The sequence below is a fragment of the Gobius niger genome, assembly GCF_951799975.1.
Source record: "Gobius niger genome assembly, chromosome: 7".
In the NCBI taxonomy this organism is placed as follows: Eukaryota; Metazoa; Chordata; class Actinopteri; order Gobiiformes; family Gobiidae; genus Gobius; species Gobius niger.
The window spans coordinates 9,613,055-9,640,618 of record NC_136858.1 but is presented as its reverse complement, the minus strand read 5'-3'; the positions used below and the strand labels follow the sequence as shown (position 1 = coordinate 9,640,618).

Here is a 27,564-nt window from a genome sequence, read left to right as displayed (position 1 = left end):
ACCCTCTCGCACCTCCTGGTCCGTGCTGCTCTTTGGCGGTGTAGGTGATGCTAACCGTGCGGCGCTTCGGGTGCGCTGCCTGGGATGGATTTAGAGGAGGCTTTGCAGGTTGTCGGCGAGTTTGGCACCTATCAGAAGCAAGCCGTGGTTGTCCTCGTTTTAGCCCAGGTCAGTCTTTCTCCTGACACATGCTCCTGTCTCTGAGTCGGAGCTAACTTTAAAGCCGTGCTAATGCTACGTGGCTCTGTGTGTGTGCTTGAGGGGGGCTTGTGCTTATATCTTCCAGTTCAATATGTGACACAACACACTTTTGAGCACGTTTTGGTGTGTCTATTTCAATCAGTTTTTGGATGACAACACTTGGCTAAACTTGGCTCTTACTCGAGCGTAAAACACCGATACTTAACAATGCCTGTAATATAAACATTGGATGCATATGAGAATCCTTCATATGGGGCTTCCTGTATGCACATGCTACTTGTTGACACGTCGACGTCACTTGACACATTTGTTTTTTATTGTACGTGAACATTCGGATCTTAAATTTAACTTTTTTTTATTAATCTACTCGTAAAAAAATAAATAAAAAAGAATGCAGTTACTTTCCAAATATCAAAGGAATACAGTGATGTAATCAATCATAACATTTCAGTTTCCTGTTTATATAGCCCACAATAAGAGAGAGAGACAGTAACAGTAACAGTAAGTAACAGAATACATTACAAAACACACTTAAAGGCAAGTATTCCGTTTTCTGTAACTAAACACAATTGCAAAGTATTCTCCCCAACACTGTACACTAGAGGTAGGCAAGTTTACTCGGTCAAGGGCCGAACCTGACGATTTTAGCCAAAAGTAAAGCTTGCAAATGCCAGAGCTGTGCATAATATGTGACCTAGTATGGTGTTCTGTTTGGAAATGAATCAACAGTATTTCTCACATTTTTTCAGTACTTAAGCCCTTAAGTGAACACATTACCTCCAGTGCGACCTTTCCCAAATCTAAAAAGTTTCTTGGGGAAAAAAAGCATCAAAAGTTTGACAACAAAACGAGCGACAAAAAAGTGACCAAAGCAACAAACGTGCAGCAAAAAAAAAAGAAAAAAGTGAGGTCAACGTGGCGGCAATGGGAGGGAAAATCAGTTTTGACGCCCTAAGCTTTCAAATGAGGCGTTACTCCTATAGGCTGTGAGCTCCAGTCGAGAGGCATTTTAGATATGGGTAAAGCCAAACTGGAGAAAATGTACAACGGTTAAATTACCTCTGATGATGATTGTGTAAAGTTATTTCCAAGATGATTTTGAAATCATCTAGAGAGTCAAAGTTTCTATGCTATCCGGCCCGGATTTGGTCCCGGGGACTGACGTTGCCTACCCCTGCTGTACACAGTATGCACAAAATATCTATTTTATATGTCAACGCCAAGCTTTTGTCACAGTGGGATGAGAAACTAGTCGGGCAGGGCGATATGGCTTAAAATCTATATCACAATATAAAAAAGAATCAGGATAACGAATTATTTGACAATATAATTGACAATGGACAAATTACTTCAAAATCCCAGCCTCATGCCTATTGGGAAGATTAATTCAGTGATATATTATAATTATTATTATTATTATTTTTACTGCATACTAATATCCTCGCAAATATGATCTACTCAAGCAGTTGCATCCTTCATTTCATTTGACTTTTTAAGCACCTGTCCGCGTGTTCTACAGTGTTTATGCTGCTCTGATGGAGCTGAGCGTAACATAAAAATATTGTGTTCACAACAATATAAAAAATTACAATGATATTAAAAATTAGATCTCGATAACGATATGCGATACGATATGGCCCATACATACAGATACTTCATTATAATAGTACTCAACCAGCTGTTCTTGCTGGACAACCCCATTCAGAGCCAACGCCCTACACACAATTTGAATATGCCGCCCTAGTTTCTGCACATTCACACTAAAAATAGCCCATACCATCTCCTGAATTCTAGGTGTATATGGCATGCCAGTCCATGCTGATAGTTCTCGTCGGCACCACACCAGCGTACCAGATCAAGCATCCGGAGGACGGCGCATCGGCCAGCCCGCGGGAGCTCGGCCCACAAGTGATTTTCACCGAGGACGTAGATAGCATAGTGACTGAGGTTTGTATAGGCTTGACTCCTCTTCTTCTGCTGCTGGTTTGCATTTGAAATCACAATTGCAAATAAGCTTGTGCCATCTCGTATCCTCTCGTGTGTTTCAGTGGTTTCTTATCAAGCAGGAGGCCTATAAAGTCAGCCTGGCAGGATCCCTGTTCTTTGCGGGTCTCCTGCTGGGAAACATCATCTTCGGGCCGCTCTCGGATAAAATCGGCAGAAGGCCAGTGTATTTAACAGGTAAATGTGTAACCCAGTCCTCTGAGTCCTGCTGTAGGGCTGAACAATTTTGGAAAATCATCAAAGTGCGATTTAATATGCACTTTTTTTATTTTTATTTACCATTTTAGTTGCAAATAACTAAAATACAGCCTAAACAGAGACCATTTTATTGCTCATGAAATATTTAGTGACTTATTATGCACAAATAATGAAGTAGGTCAACTAACCCTTGTAATCATGTTTTCAAATATTGTTCAAAATAGCCCACATGGTCATTTATTTCATTTGCTGTAATCTTATACTGACATATTGTTTGTAAATAGCCTTAATTATTTTTGATGTTTGTTCTTAATTGTGCTTTGGGATAAGTTCCTATCATTGTCCTTTATCCACTGTACGTATGCACCATCTACCGCGCACCTTAAAGGCCCTTTCACACCAACCCGTTATCTCCAGTCGGTCCTGGTCGGGCAGGTTTAGGTCGACGTTGGGACGTGTGTGTTTGGTGTGGACAGCTCCGTCGGTCGTAGACGGCGTCTGCGCTGTGATTGGCCGAGTGTTACCGGCTGGTCGGCGAAACAGCTGGATATTATACAAACTTGTTTGTGACATAATCAGAAATAAAAAGGCGACGGGACAATTCAGTCTCCTGAGACAACCACCACACGGCGTTTGAACGGTCTGGGGTTCAGGTCGCTTCAGTGCAGATGTTCCTCTGAGCAGTTGAGACGGGGGTAGACTAGAGGAGACCGGCCTCCTTAAATACCATCAGTGCGGTGGGTTGGTGTGAATCCTCATGAATAGTCTAAGAAGTAAACAAAAGCACATGATGAGGCGCACATCACCGTCTCTCGTCGCTATCACGTAGTGAGAAATATCTGTCACAAAAACACCACGAAAAGGCAGTTGGATTTAGGGGAAGGTCGGAAGTTAGTCATCTCTCACCGCAGTTTGAGCCAACCTCGCACTCACCACACTTGTGTGCAGCCGCTCGATTTGACCTATATGTTGGCGAATGCACCATGTATTCTCCTGCTTTTAAAGGCGACATATGAAGTGGTTCAGGTCTAGCTTTGAAAAAATGTATATGGAAAGTTGAAACTACTAACGCTCCACTGTTCATTTTCTCATTTCCACTGCATTTTACTGCATGTTTACTCTCTCCTTTTGTATATATAAATGCCAAATTTATATCATCCTATTTTATACTTAGATTAACATGCCTTGCATTGCCTTACATATTTCCAGATTGTGCTCAATACTTCTTACGAATTCATTTATTCTTTCATTTCCATTTTTGTTTCCAAACTATTTGAGCTAATGTGGTGATGTAATTTCCCTTGTGGTTCAATAAAGTTTAAGTACAATATGGGACAGCAGACAAAGACAAGGGGAGAGTGTTGCTCAAAATATTTCAAAATAGGTGCAGCAATTTCCTGTGTTTCAGTTTTCAGGGACAATACAGAGTTTATAAATGTTATGTATTTTCCTCCCCCTACATGTTCCAGCGATCTCCGAATTTGTAGAATGAGCCCAGACCTATTCACCACAACTGCCTCTAAAATGCTGCACTGTCACTCAAAAGTTGTAAAGTTGTTACTTCGGATCCGAAGTGCCGTCATGCACGAGCTTAATATAGAAGGTGCAGTTACACATAAGACCTGAGGTGGCAGTAGTGAGTATACAATGGCCAATTTGCATCTAGCTGCTTTAATCCCTTTATAGGGAACTAAAAACACTTGCCATAGCCACTATTTCTTTTGACTCTGAAACAGCTGCACAGCAAAGGGGAGCAACTGGGAGGGGCTGATGGAGAGATTATTTGAAAATCAGGACATTAAGCTGCTGGATATTGTGTTTAAGTTGTTTTAGATCAATATTGCATTTTCTAATCAACAGCGATAAATGTGTGTTTGACATTATTATTGAAGTATATGCCTTTATTTGAGCGTAATGTTGACCAGGAGGCCCGGCGATATTCTCATCAACTTGGTCCATTAGCCAAAAGCAAAAGCCCCTTAAGCTGAGCACAGAGTACACAAATGTGAGGTTCCACACAACTGGATTGAGTGCAATTATTTCTCTCTTTAGAGGAGAAAAAATGACCCCAGATCAGCAAGACTGTCGGCACAATGCAATTCAGTGCTGCAGCTACGAGTCTTCCTGAACTTGTCTATAGTTCTGTCAAATGGAAATAAACGTCGGCGACACAAAGAAGCGGGACATATTTCAGTGGATTTGAGAAGGAAAGGAGACAGACCTCAGCCCCGAGACGGAGGAGACAGCGGAGAGAAGCAGCTGAATAGTTCGACTCCAAACACAGTCTGTTTATGGTTTAAATCTAGAAAAGATGTTATATAATGCAGTGTTTTTCTTTCTGTATTACACTCTGTCATTGGCCGCCGTTTTCCTGTGTGTCACGTTTGGGACACTAAAATCACTCACGCTTCTACTGTGCGTCCAAAATCGGGCTAAAACGTCAAATTTCCTTCTCCTTGATTCCCTGCGACTGAGCTTTAGTCGGGTCATTCTGCTGCCCACATTACACAATTCGAACGAGAGTCCAGACGTGAACCCCCCTACACTCGAGATGACTCGGTGCGACTGAAAATTATAACAAAATCAGGCAAAAAAGCGGTGTAGTGTGTGCTGAGCTTTATACAATATTGCACGTGTTCTTCTGTTGCAGGCCTGTTCTTCGAGGTGCTGTTTGGCTACGTGACTGCCTTTGCGCCAAACTACGAGGTGTTCGCGGCCTCTCGTCTCCTGGTCGGGCTGATGAACGGGGGCATCGGCCTGGTATGTTTTGTCCTCGCTCAGGAGTACGTGGGCAAGTCCTACTGGGCCTTAACCGGTAAATGCAAACATTTCAATTTAGCGTAAGAGCAGACGGTAACATCGTGACATGATTCTGATTACAAACACGTTTCTGTTTCTCCCCCAGGAACATTAACCAGTATGATATTCGCGGTGGGTATTTCCCTCTTCGGAGCTCTGGGTTACCTCATTCGACCTTGGAGGAGCCTGGCCACCGCGGCCAACTCATCGGGCGTGCTCATTTTCCTCCTGTCTGTGTAAGTGCTGACTGCAGAGTTTAGTCAAAGCGTGCTGCGATAAGTTCCAGGGCGGGGTCAGCATAACGGATGTGACAGCGGGGAAATGAAGCTTCTGTCTAGCTTTTGTCAGGGCTGAAAGAAACGCGCAAAAGATTTAAGGCTTCCTTAAATGTGAACTTCTCGTTTTTATGTCAAGTGGGTGAAACCTATTATACATGTAAAAATGTAAACACACACGTCATGCTGCGTTACTTTTCACCCAGTAAAAAGCAAAAACATTCAATAGCATTTATTTTGCCCTTTCTCGGAAATGACTCATAACTTTACTGTGAGTGTGACATCACCAGCTCGTCTCCATGGAGATGTGTGCATAGTTCCATAAACAAACGCAGCAAAAACCGCAACTTTATCTGAATCGCCTGCTGAACTAACAAAAGTTAAAAGACCAACAACTCTACCTAATTAGAATAATCACCACATCACCATTTCTCCATTTATTTAAAATGATTATATAGTTTACTTTAATTTGTTTATTTGAGCAGTAAAGTAAAAGCAAGAAGCTTATGAGTGCCCACTGCACACCCCAAACTCGATGCAATAAAGTTCTCATTTCGCAATAGTACAAGCTACATTGGTTTTATTTTGGAGAATGCTCTTTTTAAATAAGTTTGTCGACGATTAGCTTTACGCTGTGTTTGTCCCTAAGCAACGTCTGCAGGAAAAACTGAAAAAGTGTCTGTGCCGCTAAAAGAATGAATGATTCATTTCTATTCATATTTTTTTCCGCACCAAACCATATGTAATTAATTTATCGCAATTAATCGAAAAAAGTCCCAGTCCTAATATATATATATATTTACACTATCGTCACCCAGACCAGTTCTATAGTTTCTATAATCATAATCATAATATAAGGCCTTTTTAGTGACCCCAAACTTAAAAAAAAAAAGGAGCCAAAAAAAATAGAATGTGGCACTTATCAAGAATTAAACCGGGCCAGCAGTTTACAAGGAATTTTAATAAGAACTTTTTTTCTAAAGGTTATTGTGGCCAACATAACCTGCATCATCCTATCGATGTTCCTCTTTTGATGAGACACATGATCACATAAGACATGAGGGCTGTAACGTAGATATAACAAAACAATATGTATGTATGCAGTGTGTCTTTTTAACAGATGATGACCCTACCCACTCCAATAAAGACATGGTTTACAATCAAATGATCGAAGATGGTGAAAGAAAGAAAATTTTTTTAAATCACGAGGGGAATTTCCATACACCAACCATTATGGATACTGCCAGCAACCGTGGAAACACCCTGCACATACCAGTTTAGCTTTTGATGACTTGACTGCTCAAAGTACATCTATTAAAGCGTGAAACAACACATTGCGTGGCCGTACATATTTCATAGTAAAAATGTGAGTGTGACTACATGACAGCGTAGCGCCTAATATGAAGGATACCTTGTCGTGTGTGTAGAGGAGACAAGCCATGTAAACGCTGTCCTACCGCTTTGTCATTTTAAGTTTTCTGTCTTATGTCCCAGTACGCTGCCCGAGTCTCCACGCTGGCTGTACTCCCAGGGCCGAACAGAGGAGGCCGAGGAGGTGAATATTTAACATATTTAAAACAGGAGGTTTCTAGTATATTAGTATGCATAATGATGTCTCCTAAGCCATAACTAGTGTTTCATTTCAACCCGTTTGTTTCCTGTCATCTTCTTACAAATTCTTATTTTTTTGTTTTTTCAATGAATTGTTGGCACTTTCTTGTATGTCATGTAATATTGATTTACTTTTTATTATTCAGTTTTCCTTGGATATTAAATAAACCCTGTGTGCAGGTATTACGCGTCATGGCTGTGAGGAACGGAAACCCAGCCAATCACCTGTTGCTCCAGCGCGTGGGTGTCGCCAAACCTGGCTCCAGCTGCTCCGGGGGGCTGCTCCAGCTCCTGCTCCACCCGGTGCTGAGGCTGCGGACGCTGGTGCTCATGTATGTCTGGTGAGTCCCACTAATTAACTTTGATTGTTTACAACACCTCTCTATTCTACTCCCCTGCAGTGCTTGACTATTCTCGGCCTGAGTTTAGAATGTCCACGGACCGAGTCTGAGTCAGGTCTGTGGTCTGTCACCTGTAACCATAGGCTGCTGACCCTCAATCTCCCCCGCAATCGAGAGGCACACACACTTCCTCTTCTCTTTTTCTCAAGACAATGGCCCTCATTTATCAAACTTGTGTACGGCGAAATCAGAGCGTATGTGAGGTGTGAGATAAAAAACGTGGCTATAATTCTGAACATGCTCATTATGTTCATGTTCATATGTATGCAGTGTCATAACTACATCTCTGACGTTTATAACAAACCAAACTGTTTGAAAATCATTAGAAAATTTAGCAAGTTATGGTTATTTAAAAAGTACATGTAATATAAAACACAATGTTATGAGTGAGCGAGCTCCCTGTGACAAGATGGCCACCGTGTGCGGACGTCAACCTCCATTGGCCAGCAGCGCGTACGAGACATCTAGCCTTTATTATAGGATATCTATGTCCAGATCAGCCCAGATTAGAGACATCAGAAGCTGGACAGTGGGTCACAGAGACGCTCATGGTGTTTTTTGTATTTTTGTTTTTAACACAAACACACACCGCCGTAGCACAAACTTTGTGTGGATGGACCGTAAATCCGTGCTCGCAAATAGCCCGGAGGTCAAACAAATCCTTTGACAGTACCTCAGGTTTCTTCGGTCTGGACGGGTTCGTAATGTCCTGCTTTGAGTGGTGCACAGGGTCTGGTGACTGCACACTCAGGGGAATGATCGAAGCATGTCTCGTAGGGCTGTTTTCGGTCCGGATAGTCTGTTATGTTCCGATCGGCTGCCAGCTCTCCGCGCATCTGTTCCCTTTAGAAGGAAAGCTCTGCTCAGATGGAGAGACGTGTAGTCCTGCCCGGCTCCAGCGTTGAGTCCGCGGAGCAGACCACAGCTGCTTTTTGCTGGTTCAGATCATGGTCCCGACTGGACTGACTGCAGCATTTTGTCTACGCTTTCTTCTTAATACCACACGCTATTTTGTTAATGTGGTCTAATTCTTATATTGTTATACATACATTTTCTGAACATACAAACATTTTCATTAAGAGAACGTATTTAATTTTTCCCCAAATATGATCTTGGATGGGCTCTAAGGTTAATGTGGGTTACTGATCTTGTGATCAGACGGTCGGGGGTTTGAATCTCAGCTCCCGCAGGTCCACTTTCCTGTTGTGTCCTTGGGCAAAACACTTCACCTTACTTGCCTCCAGTGACTGATTACTCTGTTTTATGAATGAGAGTGTGAATGGGTGACTGGTTCCTTTCCTGTAAAGCGCTTTGGGCAGAAAAGCGCTATATAAGTTGAGACCATTTACCATTTACAGTGCCTCCTGAAAGTATTCATACACCTTGAACTTTTGCACATTTTGTCATGTTTACAACCCTAAACATAAAGATTTTATTTTGATTTTTTTTTACTGAACGTTCACACACACGTAACAGACAACTGTGAAGTGAAACCAAAATGATACAAGATTCTTTTTTTTTTTTTTTTTTTTTTCAAAAAATAGAAAAGTGAAAAGTGGGGTGTGCATAAGTATTCATACAGATGAATGAATACTTTGTGGAACCCCCTTTTGCTGCAATAACAGCAGCAAGTCTTTTGGGGTTTGACTCTACAAGATTTGCACATGTAGACACTGACATTTTAGCCCATTCCTCTTTACAAAACAACTCAAGCTCTGTCAAATTAGAAGGAGAACGTTTGTGAACAGCAGTTTTCAGATTATTCCACAGATTTTCAATAGGATTTAGGTCAGGACTTTGACTGGGCCATTCTAACACATTAATATGTTTTTATTGAATCATTCCATTATAGATTTATCTTTGTGTTCAGGGTCATTGTCCTGCTGGAAGGTGAATCTCCGCCCCAGCCTCAGTTCTCTTGCTGACTCCAGCAGGTTTTCCTCCAAAATGTCCCTGTATTTGGCTCCATCCATGTTCCCAACTATTCTTACAATCTCCCCAGTCCCCCCTGAGGAAAAGCAGCCCCACAGCATGATGCTTCCCCCCGTATATTTGACACTGGGGATAGTGCACTCAGGCCGATTAGCAGTGTTAGGTTTGCTCCATACATAACGTTTTGCATTTGGGCCAAAAAGTTACATTTTTGTCTCATCTGACCAAAGCACCTTCTTCCACATGGAGCTGTGTCCTCCATATGACTTCTAGCAAACCGGATTTCTTATGGCCTCCTTTCAATAATGGCTTTCTTCTTGCCACTCGTTCATGAAGGCCAGATTTGTGTATAGTTGTCCCATGTACAGATTCCCCCAGCTCAAAAATCAAAATAAAATCTTTATGTTTAGGGTTGTAAACATGACAAAATGTGCAAAAGTACTGTACTTCCTCATGCACAAAAAATATATCTGTTAAAAACAATTTATCATTTCATGGTTTGAGAAATGTCTTTTTTGCCGTGTTTCGTGGGTAAAACCCATGGGTGAAGGCGTTTCATTCAGTATTTATCCTAATACACATACACCACCTAAATACAATGGGCAGACAGCAGGCTGATGTCATTAATGAACAACCCTAAAGTGATAAGGGAAAGAAAACATGTACAATAGGTTTCCCTATAGGGCAAGGACTCCCCAGGACAAGATTCTCAAATCTCACTGGGACGTTCTTAGAATATAGGTCAAATAAATCAAATCAGGGTTTCCGCAGCCTGCCAACATCATGTGTTTTCAAACCTTTTCAGAGTATTAAATTTCATCGCTCAGATTATCTCCACTACATCATTATTATTGGCTATTACATAGTGTTAAAGACTGCTTTGGTGACAGTGATTCTTTTTGTCCGATGATTACTCCTTGGGGCCGCAGTAATCCGATCAGCGCGAGGTTAGCGAGAGCAGTATTTAGAGCATGATCTTTCCGGATGATTCCCTGACGAAGCCTCAGTGGAAGTGGCCCGCAGCCAAGGACGACACTCTGGAGCGGCGTGCTGACTAATCCACACACATCCGTTTATCCGCAAACTGATTTGGGATCTTCATTATGTGCTCTTAGAGCTTCTTTGTGTGGTTAGCAGAATGGACTGGCCTTGGTCTTTCAGGCGTCGAGCAAAAACTAAACCAAGAAAAGAAGCTTTACTCCACATATACTGGACTGAATGTCTCTAAAGAGTTCAGGAAGCATCATGGGATTAGCAGCAATAATAAACTAATGGAGGTTTTAAAAGGTAAAATACTGGAGTTATTGTTCACTTTGAAACACTACGGTGAGTTAGATGTGTTTACCAGTAGTGACTCAGCAGGCAATGCTAGCACCCGCAAACATGGCGGATCTCCATGGTAACAGTGAATTTTCCCTAACTATAGAATCACATTCAAATTAGTGCGTTTTACCATTTACCACAAGGACAATAAAGTAAAGGGGAAAGAAGTGTATTTTTGGAAACACCATTTTTCACACTTTTATTCGTTTTCTGACGGAGTATAAACATTTATCATTTTATTTTATTTATGTATTGGTTTATTTGGCTGGGACAGTGCCTGTTAATGAACACACATGGGACAGTGCATGTAAACATACCACACTGGATTGTAGCCTTGAAGCTAACCTTAGCATTATGGTTAGCATTGCCGTTTTTTTTTTGTACTTATTGGCTGTTGAACCATGTCTCTGTGTCTTTATTTGGTAGATATACAGTGGGGGAAAAAAGTATTTGGTCAGTTTCACATAGACATTGTATTGGATTTTGCCCCCACTGTAAATATATTCATAATTCAATTTGTTGAAGTTGTTTTGGAGAAATGGGACAAAGTTTTGTTTTTTCTCCCTTTTGACTGCTTCGAACATGAGGGATCCAAAAGATGCCGTCGGTAATCTACACAACCTTGACTTATTATCATTTTTGCTTTGTCAAGTTTTAAAATCGCTCTACATCATAAAGGATTTCAAATTCTTTTTCCCAGCGCTCCTGCACTGAATGTTCATCGCCAACCTTCGTACTGTATGTTCTATGTCCTCTACAATTTACAGTAAACAAACTTGTGCCTTTTTTGCACTTTAAACCCAAACATGATCCCTCTGATTGTCTGCAAATAAAGCTCATTCATGCCCGTGCATGTTTTGTTTTGTAGGTACGCCTGCAGCCTGGTGTACTACGGCCTGACTCTGGGAGCGGGAGAGACGTCGGGAAACCGCTTTGTGAACGTGGCCATGTACGGCCTGGTGGAGCTGCCCGCATACCCACTCTGCATCTACTTCATCAACAAAGACTGGTGAGCGGCCACAACAACAACAACGAGCTTCAGAGAGGAGCCTGTTCAAGTCAAATCACCACCTATTCTCATCATCAGTTAAATTAACACATCACTCATGTTCATATTCATATTAGGAGTCGGACGATATGACGTCACTTACAGGTCGGTATCTCCGGAACCGAAAGTGATAAAGACTTCCTTTTGCATTTAAAAGATCACAGTAGGGGGCCTTAAAATAAAGGAGCTCTCCCACAACTTCCTCGGCCTCAGAGGAGCCGAGGAGCTAATCTCAAATTTTACTGACTTTTAGTCACATCTCCATTAAGACGAGCTGGAGACGTACCCACTCCCGGTAAAGTTACAGTCATGTGACTCATGTCTTAGGAGAGCTGAGCCGCTCACACATAAACACATGTTTGTTTGTACACTCGTGAGGTTTTTTTCTAATGATGAAATGATTTATCATAAAATAAATGCTAGTATTTCAATTTTATTAAAGGATCTGTATCATGCTATTTTAGCCATTCCAAAGTTAAGTATAGGCATTTACAGTATATGATATATATACAGTGGGTCAAAAAAGATAAGATAAGATAATAAAGTATTATGAGCAGCTGCTCAGAGCGCAGGATTCAGGAGGATTGCTGAGAGCTGCGTGAATGAAGCCACAAACCACTCGGGGGGGGGGGGGGGTATTTTTGATAAGGAAATAGCATAACAACATGGCTAAAAGCTCTCAAAAGTCTATTTGGCATGATATAGGACCTTTAAGTAAAATTTTACGCAGTGTGCCCTTTAAAATTCCGGACTTTTGAGCGCACCTGTATATAAGCTGCACCAACTAAAGTCAAAGAGAAAAGAAAAAGCACATATATAGGCCATAAGATAAGAGATCTTTATTGTTTGTCCCAATAGAGGCAGAAATGAATGAATGAAGAAGTGGTTGAAAGATGGTCAGATTTGTGAGCATTAACACGGGGGTAGTGTTAAAAATATGAGAAGGTACAAGTTTTTAAAAAACTGTATATAATTGTAATTGCTATTGTAAATACTGTAAATTTTGTATCTGAATGTTTGAGGTGATCCTTTTGCCGGTGCCTTATACAGTATGTATTTTATATTGTGAACGGACTCTAAAGTCAGATGCTCATTGGTCACTGTTTAAACCTGCTGCCACTTTGCCTCTGCCCAGGGACTACAGATGAAAATTAGCTTGTAGCTATCTCTGGTCTGTGCATCACATTTGTTGTGCAATGTCCCTGTCAAATAAATAAATAAATTCATCTTTGACACGGTTTAAGAGGCATTCTGTCATTAAAACCCCCCCAAAAAAACCTAATTTACACACAATGCAAACACATACAAATATAGGCTGCTGTACTAATGTTGATGCTGCTTGTTCATGGTCGTTATTGCAAATGGGAATTTTTTACGAGCGCTTTTATTTGCTTGTGGGACCTTGCCTGAGGGGAGCAGTTGGAATTGTGAATGCAGGCTGTAAGGAGTTTGTCCATGTTGTAATATGAGAGCGCACACATACTGCCCCAGTGCTGAGAGATGAGCGCGGTATGGAACAGGTTATGTGCATGTCGTATGAGCAGCACCATCGCGCTGCAGGTTTCATACTTATATGCAATAAATGGACACCAAACTACTTTTTTAGTCCACTGTGAGATAACAGTTTAAAACGTTTTTTAAAACGTGACCGATACACTCAGCATGCGTGGTCCTCCTGTAGCACCCCCCACCTCCGTGAACCTGGCCCCCATCATGCTCAAATTCAATAATAAAATATAAGTCATATGTGCGTGCTGTCATAATCTTGGTTTGTGCTGTTATTGTTTTTTGAGATATTAAAGATTGTTTTATTGGTAAGATCTGAGGTAACCCTGCCCCCCAGGTGAAAATGGTGTCAACCGCTTGACCTACGTCTGTGCTTTAAAGAGTTCTGTTTGTGCTGGTTCAATTTTTATTTTTAAACTATTGCAAACTTCGGAGCTATGAGGTGTCCACCATCGTCCTCTTCTGAGGTGAGCGCACGTGTCAGTGGCGCACGGCAGATTGACATATTTTTAATATAAATTTACGTTTAAAGGGGGGCCAGCTTCACTCAGCTGCACCCCTCTCCCCACACTGCAGTCTGGGAGCGGTCTTCATATTATATGATATTCTGTTTGTGCTTAGGCACCAAAACTCTCTAGTCCATGCAGTTGGCGTGTGAAGATCTTTAATTAGCCGCATCATTGTAGAGGCTGCATGGATCTGGGCCTGTGAAAAAGTAGCGGCTTTTAGTCTGAAAATTACGGTACCTTCTAAACATGAATGTCCTGAATAAATCAGCCTATGCTCCTCATAAAGCGCCCCCTGCTGTCACTGTTTAACACTAACACATTTTACAATTTAGGGTGCACTCACACTTGTCCATCCGAACCGCGCCCAAGCGCTGGAAGCCCCTTCTGCGCGGTTCGTTTGTGCAGTGTGAGTGCAATCAATCCGTGCCCGACTCGGTTCCAGACTTTGGCCCGCTTAGAGGAGGTGGGCCAGAGCGCGGCTCGGTTGCTCGTGTTTGCGCACACGCACAGATACAAGTGGCTGTTATATGGGCGGTTGCATTTGTCACGTTAAACAGTGAGAAAAGGCTGTATTTATCAAACAGAGCAGCCCTGTGTCTGAGCTTCTCTGCTGCTGTACCTGGTTTGGCCGCAAGCTTTAGTCGGACAGATAAAACCTGCGGGTGCATTTATCGCTTGTGATTTTGGTGCGCGTTCGTGTTAAGTGCTTTGTCGCAACGTAGAGTATACGAAGTATAGTCTATACTTCCAGGAGTTCGCCAACATAAAGCTGTTTAACCAGTGGCCGAAGCAGCCATGAATGACATAAACTGAGCATCATATCTTCTGTTCTTGTAGCCTTTTTTTGAAGGCTGTATATGACTCCAAAGAAAGGCTCAGAGCGGCAGGTGCTGCTCCACCCCCCGCCTCAGCTGAGCGGGGGACGCGCACTTCTCTATTTCTCTGCTTTATTAAAATCGACTATTATATTCACCATAGCCCTTTTTGTTAAACTGTAGTAAAATGCAAAGAAAAGTGGAGTGAAGAGATTTGACAGGGCTCATAGTGGACATTATTTCATGCAGCTGTTTAGGGTTTTGTTTTCTTCCGCATTATGTTGCGCTGCTGCTGCACACGTACACTTGTAAACAACTCCTCGTGCTCCGCCACGGCTCGGTTCGTTTGTGTAAGTGTGAGCGCGGGCCGTTCGGGGCATCCAGGCCTTTCCTCAAACGAGCTAGAGTGTGGCACGGTTCGGATGTCAAGTGTGAGTGCGCCTTAAGAAGCTTCATGCACATGATTATAGACAAGACTTTTTTTTTTTTTTATATCGGCGGTGCATATCGGCATTGACTAATCAAAATCCACAGAAATTGACATCAGCCATATCGGACGACCTCTATTCATTTATTGGCCTCCAATTCAACACATGGGCCCATTTCAATGTGTGTGAGTCAAAGAAGAAGTAGCACAAAAATCCTGTGCCAAGATTTGTGAAATATTCCATTCATCAACATGAAAACAAGCAAATATTTTAACAAAAACAAAAGGGAAAAGAAAGCCTATTTTTAGTTGCTTCCTATACATCCCATGGGCTTTTTTGGTAAAAAGCAAAGTAATGAAGTAAAAATAAAGCTTTCAAAGCTTCATTACCTGAATGAACCCGTTATCATAATCTATTTATTGTGAAGGTACTGTAATTGAGCTCTCACAGATCCTTCCTTCAATAGATGTTAAACTGAACTGAACTGAACTGAAATTCTGTTTGTAATAAGAAAATGATGGAGGTGAGGTTAGATTGACTCAGTGAGTGAATCTCTATGATCTTTCTTATTGCCAGTTTCACTTTCACTTCTAGTAAATGCAACTGTATAGGTTGAACGTTATAGTTTTCAACTTCCAAAAAATTCCACCCTGTAACTGCATCTTTTAGGGTGCAAGATGTTACGCCTGAAAAGTCACTGTGTGTTTTCCGTGGCAGGGCCGGGCGGAGGAAGAGCATGGCCAGCTTCCTGGGACTGGCCGGCGCAGCCTGTCTCCTCACCATGTTCATCCCAGAAAACACAGGTCAGACGGTCACAGAGATTTGAAATGTAAATGTTCCTTTCAACATTTTAGTGAACCAGTAAAGCATGAAGGGGTGAAAGCCTGAAATATGAGCTGCTGAACTATTATTATGGAACATGTTTGTAGAGCTCAAAATAAATGGGCGTGTCAGGAGTGATGTCATGATGCCAGGGTTGTTGAATTGTTGTGTTGCTAAACTCATGTTGTCGAGATTAAACACAATCCAACTTTATTTCTATAGCACATTTCATAAACAAGAGTTTCCAAAGTGCTGCACAAGTAAATAAATTATCATTAAACCAGAAACAGTAAGTCATTAAACAATAAAACATTCAAAGCCAATAAACACAGTAAAAAATTAAATAACAATGAGTATAAAATAAAAGACACAGAGGCCCACAGAACTCACAATGTCTTCATGTGTTCTGGGACTCTGACTCTGACTCTGACTCTCTCATGACGCGCTCATCCTGTGCATTACTCAAGCTGAAACCATGCAGAGTATGTGGGGCGTGAGGCCGGGGAGCTGCACAGAAAATGCACTTGCTTTTTCTGCTGTATTACCTAGAAGTCTGTCTGTTTACCATTTGTGAAATTGTGGTATTTGAGGGTGGCTTCTTTTCAATGTTCAGTTACCAAAACGCAACAACAATATACCTCTAAACTGTTAAACAATTTGTATGTTGTGAAGAAAGTCACACATCTTACAACGTCTCCCAAGTCATTTCTGAGCAGAATGACATTACAGTAAGACACTCTTTTTGTTTCTTTGATTCATTAGAAAAGTATATTTATATATTTCAAAGAAAGCTTTCATCATTGACCTGTAAGTCGTGACTAATTTGACGACCCAGGGTTTGACTTGCACTTGAGAAACGTTGATGCCACTTCTCAGAAATAAATCTTTATGCGACTTCTTTGACTCACGTTCACATTAAAGGTGCTTTATGGAACTTTTGACATGGAAGAAATAAAACTTGATATTAATGCTATTTGATCTTTTTGTGACCCTGGGGCCGTCATTTCGTGAGGGATAATTTCTGACATTTTCACGGACAGGGTCATAGAAACTCCATCATCATTAGTGAATCTCATTTCTTTAAGTGTTTAAAGAGACATAGCAATTCATTATGTTCATTATGTTAAATAATCTGTGATTGCAGGATAAATGGAGCTGCGTAAAAGCCTCAAAGAAGGCGGCCTTATTCAGAGTTCACATCGTGCTTTTTGAAGCCTGCACTACAGGACGCTCTGCGTCTATGGTTTACCTTCACGATCCTTCTGACTTTTGGGGTTTTAAGCAGGAAGTGGCTTGACGTCGCTTTTTGATCCTTCGATGTCGGCTTTTCTTATCATTATGAAGCAGGATTAACCAAGCGTTGGATTGTTCACCCACTAATAGGGAACGTGAGCTCTCTTTGGAGAGGCCGTGGTCATAGATTGAGCAGTGCTGACGGCACAATGACGGATGTCTTCAAAATTGTCAGTCAAGACAGAATTCTATACATTTTTCGCCAACGAACTCGCTCCTCTTCTAACTACTGTGTATAATGATATAATTCAAAATCAGTCGATGCCCCCAACAATGAGATCAGCTAGTATATCAGTAATACCAAAACCAGGAAAGGACCCTTTAAGCGTGAATGACTACAAATTATTTACCAAGATTCTAGCAAATCGACTAGAGAAAATTATTTCCCAATTAATTAATTTAGACCAGCTACATGAGGCGACTCTTGCAGATAATGCACAGGTCGGGCTCCCTTCAGCATCCAGTGATTGCATTGTCACTGGATGCTGAAAAAGCGTTTGACCGAATTGAATGGTCGTATCTGTTTTTTGCTCTGTTACAATATGGTTTTGGCCCAAACTTTCTGCAATGGGTGAAAGCCATTTACCAAAACCCTTGTGCATCAGTTAAAACAAACAATATAGTCTCCACACCTTTTCAGCTCTTCTGTTCCACAAGACAAGGATGTCCGTTGTCCCCAATTTTATTTACTCTTGCTTTAGAACCTTTAGCATGTATGATTCGAATGGATAAAGAGATAAGAGGAATAACATGAAATCATGACTTTAAATTGTATGCAGATTATATTTTGCAAAACCGGAGCAATCAATTCCCAAAATGCTCCAAACCATTGACTCATTTGGAAAACTGTCAGGTTACAAGATTAATTGGAACAAGAGTGAAGCAATACCCCTTAATTATTACACATTTAGAAAAGACTTGGGATCAACTCCTTTCATTTGGAAAAATGATGGTATGAAATATTTGGGGATAAAGATTGGACTGCCACTTTCCAAAATAATTGAATGGAATATACAACCATTAATTAATACCATAAAGGAAGACCTGAAGAGATGGTCACCCCTGCCACTATCCTTGTGGGGAAGAGCCGAAATACTTAAAATGAATGTTCTTCCAAGAATCATTTCGTTAATCTCTTCGGTGCCTTTACACATACCAAAGTCATGGTTTGATGAATTAAAAAAAAATGTTCTGCTCCTTTTTATGGAGGGACAAAAAACCCAAGATTAGCTTAAAGAAACTAACTTTACGTAGAGATAAAGGTGGCCTTGGTATACCAGACATTTTCCTGTATTATGTTTCCTTTAACGTCAGATATGGGCTGACATGGGGTTACACAAATGTACGTGAAAAAGGAAGCTGGGATTGGCTGGAGGAACATTTGCTGAAGGAAAATAATTTACCAGTTTCCCTATCATCCTTATGGCACCACCATTACTTACCCAAAAAATTTTATAATCCTGTCATGCGAGTAACATGTCATGTTAAAAACTTCCATCAGAAATTGGGATACACGAAAGCTGTATTCACATCTTGTCCTATTTGGCACAATATGGCCCTCACAGCAGCAGGTAACCCTTTAACAAATAAAGTGTGGCAACATAATGTATTATATATCTCTCAAATAATCGAGAATGGTAGACTGCTGCCTTTTGATGTTTTAGTTAACAACTATAACTTAAGTGCTAATGCCTTTTCACAATATGCGCAATTAGCAGCAATCTGCTCTAAGCTTCCAAAAGAATATTTCAATTACAATATTGAAAAGGACAAGAAATATAAAAAGCTGTGTGTGAGAAGAGGAACTGTATCAGAAGTGTACAAAATGCTTATCAGTGCAGACGATACTTTGAAAAACCAAACACAAGCCCAATGGGAACACGATTTTGGCCATAAAATTCATGATTGGAAACAAATATGGCAGAAAGCAATTAAGTTATCCAAATCAGTAAGACTGAGGATGATACAGTTTAAAACGCTACACAGAGCATATGTATCTCCAGCCAAACTTAAATTAATAGATCCAAATTCCTCTGATCTTTGCTGGGGTGGCTGCGGGCAAAGAGGAACTCTTATTCATATGCTATGGCAATGTCCTGAAATCCAAGATTTCTGGACTCGAATAGTCAGGATAGTTTCTAAAATATTAAATATTACCCTTCCTTTTTGTCCAGCCATGTGTTTAGTGGGTTCCAAAGATGCTCAATTATATAATAAAAGAGACTATAAAATGGCCAATCTTGCCTTTATAGCTGCTAAAAGAACTATCATGATTAATTGGAAAAAACGTAAATTTAACTGTTTCGCAGTGAACAAATGGCTGTATGAATTCTCTGATCTGTTGTCCATGGAGCAAGTTATAAATGGAGATAACATAACATTAAATTTTGAGCAACTCTGTAGCATCGCTGGTATAAGATAGGAAACCCTTTGAACACCTGGGAACCTATTTCTAGGGTCACCTTCATAAAAATATAGAAACATGCAACAAACTATCAAATACATACTAATAAATATTAACAACAAAGATGTCTGAACTCTCACTGTTTTTGCTTGGACTATGGACCAATTCGTTTTCACTGAAGATAATGCTTAAGAGTGGAGACAATACTCAAAACATGAGCAAGACGTTGGTACAACATTTGTAAATACTGTTGTTGGGAGCCCTTGAAGGAATTGCCTCCATCTAAGATTGTGACATCACTAATCAATAGAACACGTGTGCAATTTCTTATCAACTAACATACTGTACCTCCCCCACCCCAACTGTGTGGTTGTCTCTGCGGTGTGTATTTGTGGCGTGTTTTTATTTTTTGTGTCTGTTCTGTGCAGTGTTTATTATGACTATTGGAGGTCAAATTGACACTGAATTGTCTGTCTGAATTTTTGTTGTCGTTGTTGTTTGTATCTACTTACTGTCTTGTCCTGTCAACTTAAAAAGGTAATAAAATCATAGAATTTTCAGTTAATGTAACCTCTGATAGGTGGTCTGCATATATCGCCTTTGCTTTCCATTACGGTGGCCTCTATGACGCTCCAGGATCAAATTCTTTTCGAGTGCTGGTCGGTTGTCAGGATGAACTCTATCTGTAACCATGGAGATGGTTTCATCAGAGAAAATCTACCAGAAACCCTGACAACAATTGATTCAGGAGTGTCGTACAGGTCATTGTGAGGGGAGCAAAGGCACCATGCCAACCACCCCCACAGCTGCTGGGTCACTGAAAGGTCAAATGCACACTAATATAAAGGGGTGTTTCTTTCACCTAAAAAGTTCCATAATGCACCTTTGACAAGTTTTATTGCTCACATTTCTGTTTATTGGAAGTAAACATATCCAAAGATTTAATGTTGCAATATAAGATTGCATAGTGTTAATGGATGCACTTTTAAACCGATAACAAGTCACACGAGCAGATGACTCATCGATGAGTCATCGGGAAAGAAAGTAGACGGTGCAGTACTGTACTTTTAGTAGTGGGACTTCCCCAGTAATCCCCGGGTGGCGATTCAGTTTTCAAAAACCCACATAGTACTACTACAACAGAACGACTGCTTCTACTACTGCTACTTCTGTCTCTTTCATGTATTAAGTTGTATCTCCTTGTTTTCCTCTTGCAGGGATGTTGTTGAATGTCACTTCACTGGCTCTCCTTGGCAAACTAATGGTCAGTGCGGCTTTTAACATCACCTATGTTTACACCGCAGAGCTTTACCCCACAGTCATCAGGTAAACCAGGCACAACTCTCACTTCCACTGTGTCAACGCAGCTAAATCCCCGTAACGTCCTGTAACCTGGACATTTACTGTGGTGTGTTGCAGAAACGCCGGGTTGGGCGTGTGCTCTATGTCGTGCAGATTTGGGGGGATTCTGGCACCGTTTGTTCCCTCTATGGTAAGTGCTTAGCCAGGCCAGGGCGAAGAGGAACTTAGCCTAACAAGTGTTCTGTCATTTCCAGAAAAGAGGAAGCAGATCTAATGTTGGTTTAGTTTCATATTAACATAAGGGTTCAGAAATAGTGATGTCAAGTGGAACCTTAAAGTGACTAGTATACAGAGTTTAAAAATGTTGAAATTATGTATTTTCCTCCCTCTACATGTTACAGCAATTTCCTAATGTGTAGAATGAGCTCAGACCTGTTCACCACAACTGCCTCTAAAATCCTGCACTGTCACTCAAAAAGGTGTTACTTCGGGTCATGCACGAGCTTAATATAGGAGCTGCAGTTACGCGTAAGACCTGAGGTGGCAGTAGTGAGTATTAAATGTCCAACTTGCATCCAGTCCCTTAAACCGAGCGCATTTTCTCCAGTTCATCTTTACCCAAATCTAAAATGTCCAGTGTAATGCCCCATTTTAAAGCTAAGTCCTACTAAACTGATAGTAACTTTTTTGTTGCATTTTTTAAGCGTTTTTGTTGTGTTTTTTTCTTTTGTCATGTTTTTGTCACTTTTTCATCACATTTTTGCTTTTCCAGGACATTTTTAAACTGTAATTGGAAGTTTGGATGATTTTAGTCTCCTCTTTACATTTTTATCTAGTCTGACTTTGTTAGTTAGAAAACGCAATATTGATCTAAAATGGGGATTCTCAACAGGTGGGTCTCGGGCCTTTGCCTAACCTGACTATTTGATCATTTTTGAAATCTTTTCTGATTGGAAGATATATGATCAATGCCTACACCATGTGAATTCTCCAAAGAAATACTGCATTTTGATATGAAATGTTCTAAAAAGGGCCAAACCGCTCATTGTTTTAAAGGTGTATTATGCAACTTCTTATGGGGGAAAAAAAGAGTTCATATTAGTGCGTGTCTGACCTTTCAGCGACCCAGCGGCTGTGTGGGTGGTCTCTATAATGCTCCATTATTTTTTGGTTTTCTCTGCTGATAGATCTGTGTCTGTGGTATTGTATATATTTCATCTAGAAACCTACCAGAAAGCCTAAAAAACTTGAAATAAAATTGGTCATGGACAGCAAAGGTGCCAAGCTGACCACCCATTAAGCCTCTGGATCACTGAGAGGTCAAATATGGACTAATATCAACTTTTCACATAAAAAGTTACATAGTGTCACTTTAAGTAAAAGCTTTAGTGGCTTTAGTGAAGCTATGGCGAGTGTTGTTACTCCACAATGAGAGGATTAAACAGCGCAAGTGCTTAAGTATTATCATGTATTATATATATTATATTAACAGCCAGTGTGAAACATGAAAGGTTGTTATTGGCATTGTGCTTGTTTACCTCGGCCTTGTTTAAAGTAGAGCGGGGTTGGCAGAGTGTTAATCGAACTAACCGCTTTCACAGAACCAATTAGTTTTAACCTGCTCCCAATCCGCGCTCAGCTGGCGCCGCGGCTGCTCTCACACCTGAGCTCATTACCTTCACCTAAAAAGGAAAACGTGGTGACGCACTGTGGGAAAAAAGGCCGTGAAATGCATCGAATGGTTATTTGTGACGCAATATCACACTGGGGCTGGGTACCGTTAAATTTTTTTCATACCAGCACTTTAAAGCAGTACTAAGTAACTCATGCCCCTAGAGGCCATAAGCACCACTGCAGGTGTCGTAGTATGTTGCGTTTTTTTACTCATTTATTGTCCGTGAGAGTAAATACTACACTGACAGAAAAGACAAAGGGAGTGAGGGATATTGTATATCCAATTACACAATGAAAATATTTTTTGCCCCTCAAACTTAGCTGTAAATACTGTTTAAGTGGCGCTAGCCCGCAGTTGGCCTGTTAGCTTCTTCTTCGTGATTTCATCAGTGTGTATTGGTGACTCCAACCTGGAGGCAGGAAAGTTGCAATTGTGGTTTTCCCCAATCATCCCATTAACACTTGTATTACCCGCAGAGGGACTATGGAAAGGGTTTATTATGGGTAAACAAGTTACTTAGTACTGCTTTAAGTATACTTGGTTTTCGATACCGATACCTGCACGATACGTTTACTAAACTATTTGTCATCTCGAACCAGAAAACAGAACAATAATGTGTGGATGATCTGCATAATTTACAATGTCAAGTCAAGATATGGGGGGGAAATGGGAATAATTTGGAGTAAAATTGGGAGAAATTGTGCAAATTTGCAAAAATTAGGGGGAAAATTAGAAAATTGGGGCAAAATTACAAAAAATAAATAAAAAAAAGTGTAAAAGAAATAGAAAAAAGACACATAATTTTTCTTTTTTTCGTTTTGTTTTTTTTAAATGGGGAAAAAAATTAGGGACAAAATAAAAAAAAAATGGGGGGGAAATGTAATTTGTTTGAGCTGAAACAACCAAGTCACTTCCTTTAATGCTGCCCCTGGACCAACAACATCGAAACTTGGATCTAAACTTGGTTCTTTTTTTTTTTTCGGTACCAATTTTAATTTTTCCAATACCAGAAGTACCTAAACTTTTTTTCTGATACCAGACCAGTATCGTTTAACGCAGCCTAAGGAATGTCCTCATACGATCATGTAAAGACTCCTGACTCCAGTGTGTTAGTATATGTTGTTGGCAGACATTTGGGATAATCCAGTTAGCCGTACCATTAATCCTTTAGACGCTTTGGTAATGAACTCTATGGGGTCGTTTAGTGTTGAAGTTGGTATGCTCTCCTCCTGTCCGCGTGGGTTTCCTCACCAAAAACATGTACGTACAATAAGGCCACCTCTGGGTCTAGGGCCGCACAATATATGGTTGAAAGAACATGATCACAGTATTGCATGAAGTTATATATCGCAAAATCACTTCCATCGTCTTCCATCTGACTGAGATTTTACACATTTATTTTACCAACGTCGCTAAAAACAAAAACATGTAGTAACTTGACAATGTGCGAAAGTTCTGTTTAGTCATGACTTTGCCAGTTTTAGTTTAGCCTTGTTTCGTTACAGGTTTGGTGTTTTCAAGTCATATTTTGGGATAATTCTTTGTTGTTTGTTGTACAGTTGTAGGCAATGTCAGGGCCATGGGCCAAATCAGGGTCCCCCCAGTGTATATTCTCTGGTCTCCCGACACTTTTGTCTAAACTGCTGTAAAAATACTAATAATATACTAAAAAAATGTATTGTGTATGTATTTACTTTTTGTACCAAGCAATCGTTGAGTTGGGGTCACCGTGAGAGGTTTGTCTCATGATTGCAAAAACCTGCCTGCCCTGATTTAGAGACATATACTGTGTTGAAGAAGTTCAGTAAGAAACGTTATTTATACAATATTGTCGTTTTAGAAGAAATAAAAATGCTATTTCTAATTGGTTCCATTGAATGGACGTTGTTTGTTTGGGCCGGTGAGCTCTTTGTCATAGTGTCTTGGTTTTGTTTGGGAAGCTGACTCTGTCCCAGGTGTGGTGCGACAGATTGGCAGAAAGCTTTAAATGGATTTCCTATCCCTGATTTACCGGATTCACCTCAGCTGCAGTAGGCCCAGAGGACACAGAGACACCTAGTGGTGGAGTCTGCGGTGGGAGTCACATGATGGAAAATGCTTAAGAATTGAAAACACCCCCCAACGCACAAAGTAAATAAAATAAAGACTGGTTAACTGATAAATACATCAAATAAATTTCATGGGTTTGTGTATTGAAGCAAAAAAGAAAAGTCACTTCCAAGGCTCTTAACAGCACCGCCCTCTAATTCAGATTTTTATAAGGTAATGTACATACATGTCTTTGTAAATATTTCATACACACATCTGTGTTCATGTTTCCCAGGTGAGTGACAGCAGTAACAATGTTGATTTATTCACACAATAGTAAAACATTTTACATGATGGAAACGTTGTTTATGTTTACATTTGTTTGAGTGTGTGCGTCTGTGGGCAAGACACTTTACCCCCACCTGTGTTAATGTAGTGTGTGGTTGGTGGGCGGAGGGGCCGATGGTGCAGACCGGTTGCCTCGCTTCCGTCAGTCTACAATAGTTGCTTACCACCACCAAGTATGGAGTGAATGAATAATGCAATTTAAAGCATCTTTGAGTGTCCAGAGAAGTGCTATATAAAATCTAGTAGTAGTAGTAGTAGTAGTAGGAGTGGAAGTAGTAGTAGTAGTAGTAGTAGTAGTAGTAGTAGTAGTAGTAGTAGTAGTAGTAGTAGTAGTAGTAGTAGTAGTAGTAGTAGTAGTAGTAGTAGTAGTAGTAGTAGTAGTAGTAGTAGTAGTAGTAGTAGTAGTAGTAGTAGTAGTAGTAGTAGTAGTAGTAGTAGTAGTAGTAGTAGTAGTAGTAGTGGTGAACAAGGAGCATGAGACGAACTACATTTATTTTATTGATCCAAATCATTTACCACTTACATATTTAATCTCAGTGGAAAAGGTAACAATTATTTTTACTCTAAGAGTAAGACTTGTCAGACTACAGATACTTCATTAGAATTTTACTCAAGTAGAAGTAATACATCGGCATTGACAATTGAGTTTATTTTCAGTATTAAAATCGAGAATGATAAAACTACTCTACTACCATTTCTTCAGAAAGTTACTCCAGTGCAAGTAACTGAGTACTACCCGCCTCTGGCTATTATTATATTGGTACTTGAGTAAAATGTCTTTAAAGTAACCTGTGCTTGTGTCTCATCTGCAGCTTAAGAAAGTTCAGTTTTGAACAACCAAGAACATGACCTTTGCCCTTCATGTAATAACACTGGCATTTAAGGGTTCAAATCCAGAAAACAATTCAACGTTTGGTAGTTAGCTATTTCAAGTACTTTCAGGGATTTATGCAAATCTGAACGTAAGGTGATTATTTAGAAATACTTGGGCGCTATGTGACACAATAGTTAAATCCAGTTGTTCTAGTTTGAAAGTGTGCCAGTCATTGTGAATGTCCTCTGTCCCAGCGCGCGGTGCACCAGTCCATGCCCTTCACCGTGTTCTGCCTGAGCGGCTTCACTGCCGGCTGCCTGGGCCTGCTGCTGCCTGAGACTCTGAATCAGCCCGCCGTGGACACCATGGAGGAGCTGGAGAGGACACCGCCACACCGAGTCCTGGAGAGCAAGGTCAGAAACACACACACTCAAAGTGTCATCACATACCAGTGTGTCCCAATAAAGGAGACTTACCTGACTCAGAGCCAGAAACATGTCAGGTTGTTTGTTCAATGTACCATGTATGTATGGCAGATACTCTAAAAACAATTATTCATTCAGTTATTTACTGCCTACTTTTTTATTTCTTGAACATGTGTGTCACTGTACTTTGCAATGTTGAAAAAAACTAAAATGGAGCCATGTTCATTTGTTTCTCTTATGGCTGGTGAAAGCTGCCAACCCTAAAAAACAAACACACTTTCAATTTCACACAGCCCATGCTGCAGAAGGTGATTAAAAAGAGCAATACTGCCCCCTACAGTGTGTCTGTCTTTCTAATATCAGCTGTTTTGTACTTGGCTTGTAAGTTTGGGATAATTTTTACAGACAGATTGGAATGAATACAATTATACTCAAATTTTAAACTCTATTTCAATATTGCAAATAAACTTGATTCTCAATACCAATTTTAGCCACAGCAAAAGAAACACAAAGTATCACTATCTGCTCAAGTGAATATCTAGCTTCCATACCACTTTTAGTATCGAGGAAATGATAATTCTGACGACCCTAACTCAAGATAATTTAAGAAAACAAAGGCCTGTCATTTGATTGAGATGACGTTTGTTTTCTCAAAGTTGACTTTAGCCTGGTTCACACAGCAGGATAATTAGGCCAATATTAGCCACGATTCTCCCCTTCTTCTCCAGTCTTAAGGATTGTGTTCAGACGGTTCTCGTATGCTCAGAGGGATGTTGGGACCGTTCCGATGTCAAATCGGGATATTCAGCATGTTGGATTGTTCTCCTGGTGTGTGGTGAGCCCGAGGACAAACGAGCCGCAGCCTGTGGACGGTGACGTGTAGCCAATCAGAAAGTGAGGTGACGAGGCAATGGGGAAGCACCTGGCGGCACAGAGGGGAATCCAAAATCAAAACAGCCGTCATGGCACACCAGAAAGTTGAAAACAATCTACAAACTCTGGCCACTGCCTCTTCTCCGGCCGCCATGTTTTTTTACGCTGAAGTCAAGGTTTTGTGAGAATTCGGTTTGTGTGTGTAATGTGTGGCTGAACACTGCACGACCAAAACTTATATCCGGGATTTTTTATCCTCCATCTTTCAGGTTTGGAAAATCTGCCCACAATTTTAAAATGTTCCCGTGTGAACCAGACTTAAGAATGCATGTCGTTTGTGACAATATCTTAAACTGCTGTTGTCTGTATTTTTTCTCAGCCTCTTTTGTACGAAGATAGATGACGGACATCCAAGTACAAATGGAGGATCTACTGCAGGCGAGACTGAAAATTCCACCTGATACCTCTTTACGAAGTCCTATTGAAGGGAAACGACTTGGAATTTTCATCCAGTGCCAAACTCTTCGGAA

General features: G+C 40.6%; 1 protein-coding gene across 1 annotated transcript; it reads left to right on the top strand.

Annotated features, from left to right (window-relative positions):
* slc22a15 (solute carrier family 22 member 15) lies at positions 1–27,564 on the top strand. The gene is made up of 13 exons (XM_079560351.1): positions 1–168; positions 1,996–2,148; positions 2,250–2,382; positions 5,054–5,218; positions 5,309–5,438; positions 6,972–7,032; positions 7,269–7,429; positions 11,613–11,753; positions 15,768–15,853; positions 20,787–20,895; positions 20,989–21,061; positions 25,991–26,149; positions 27,414–27,564. The coding sequence occupies exons 1-13, from the start codon at positions 85–87 to the stop codon at positions 27,435–27,437; spliced, it is 1,479 nt and encodes a 492-aa protein (XP_079416477.1). The 5' UTR covers positions 1–84; the 3' UTR covers positions 27,438–27,564.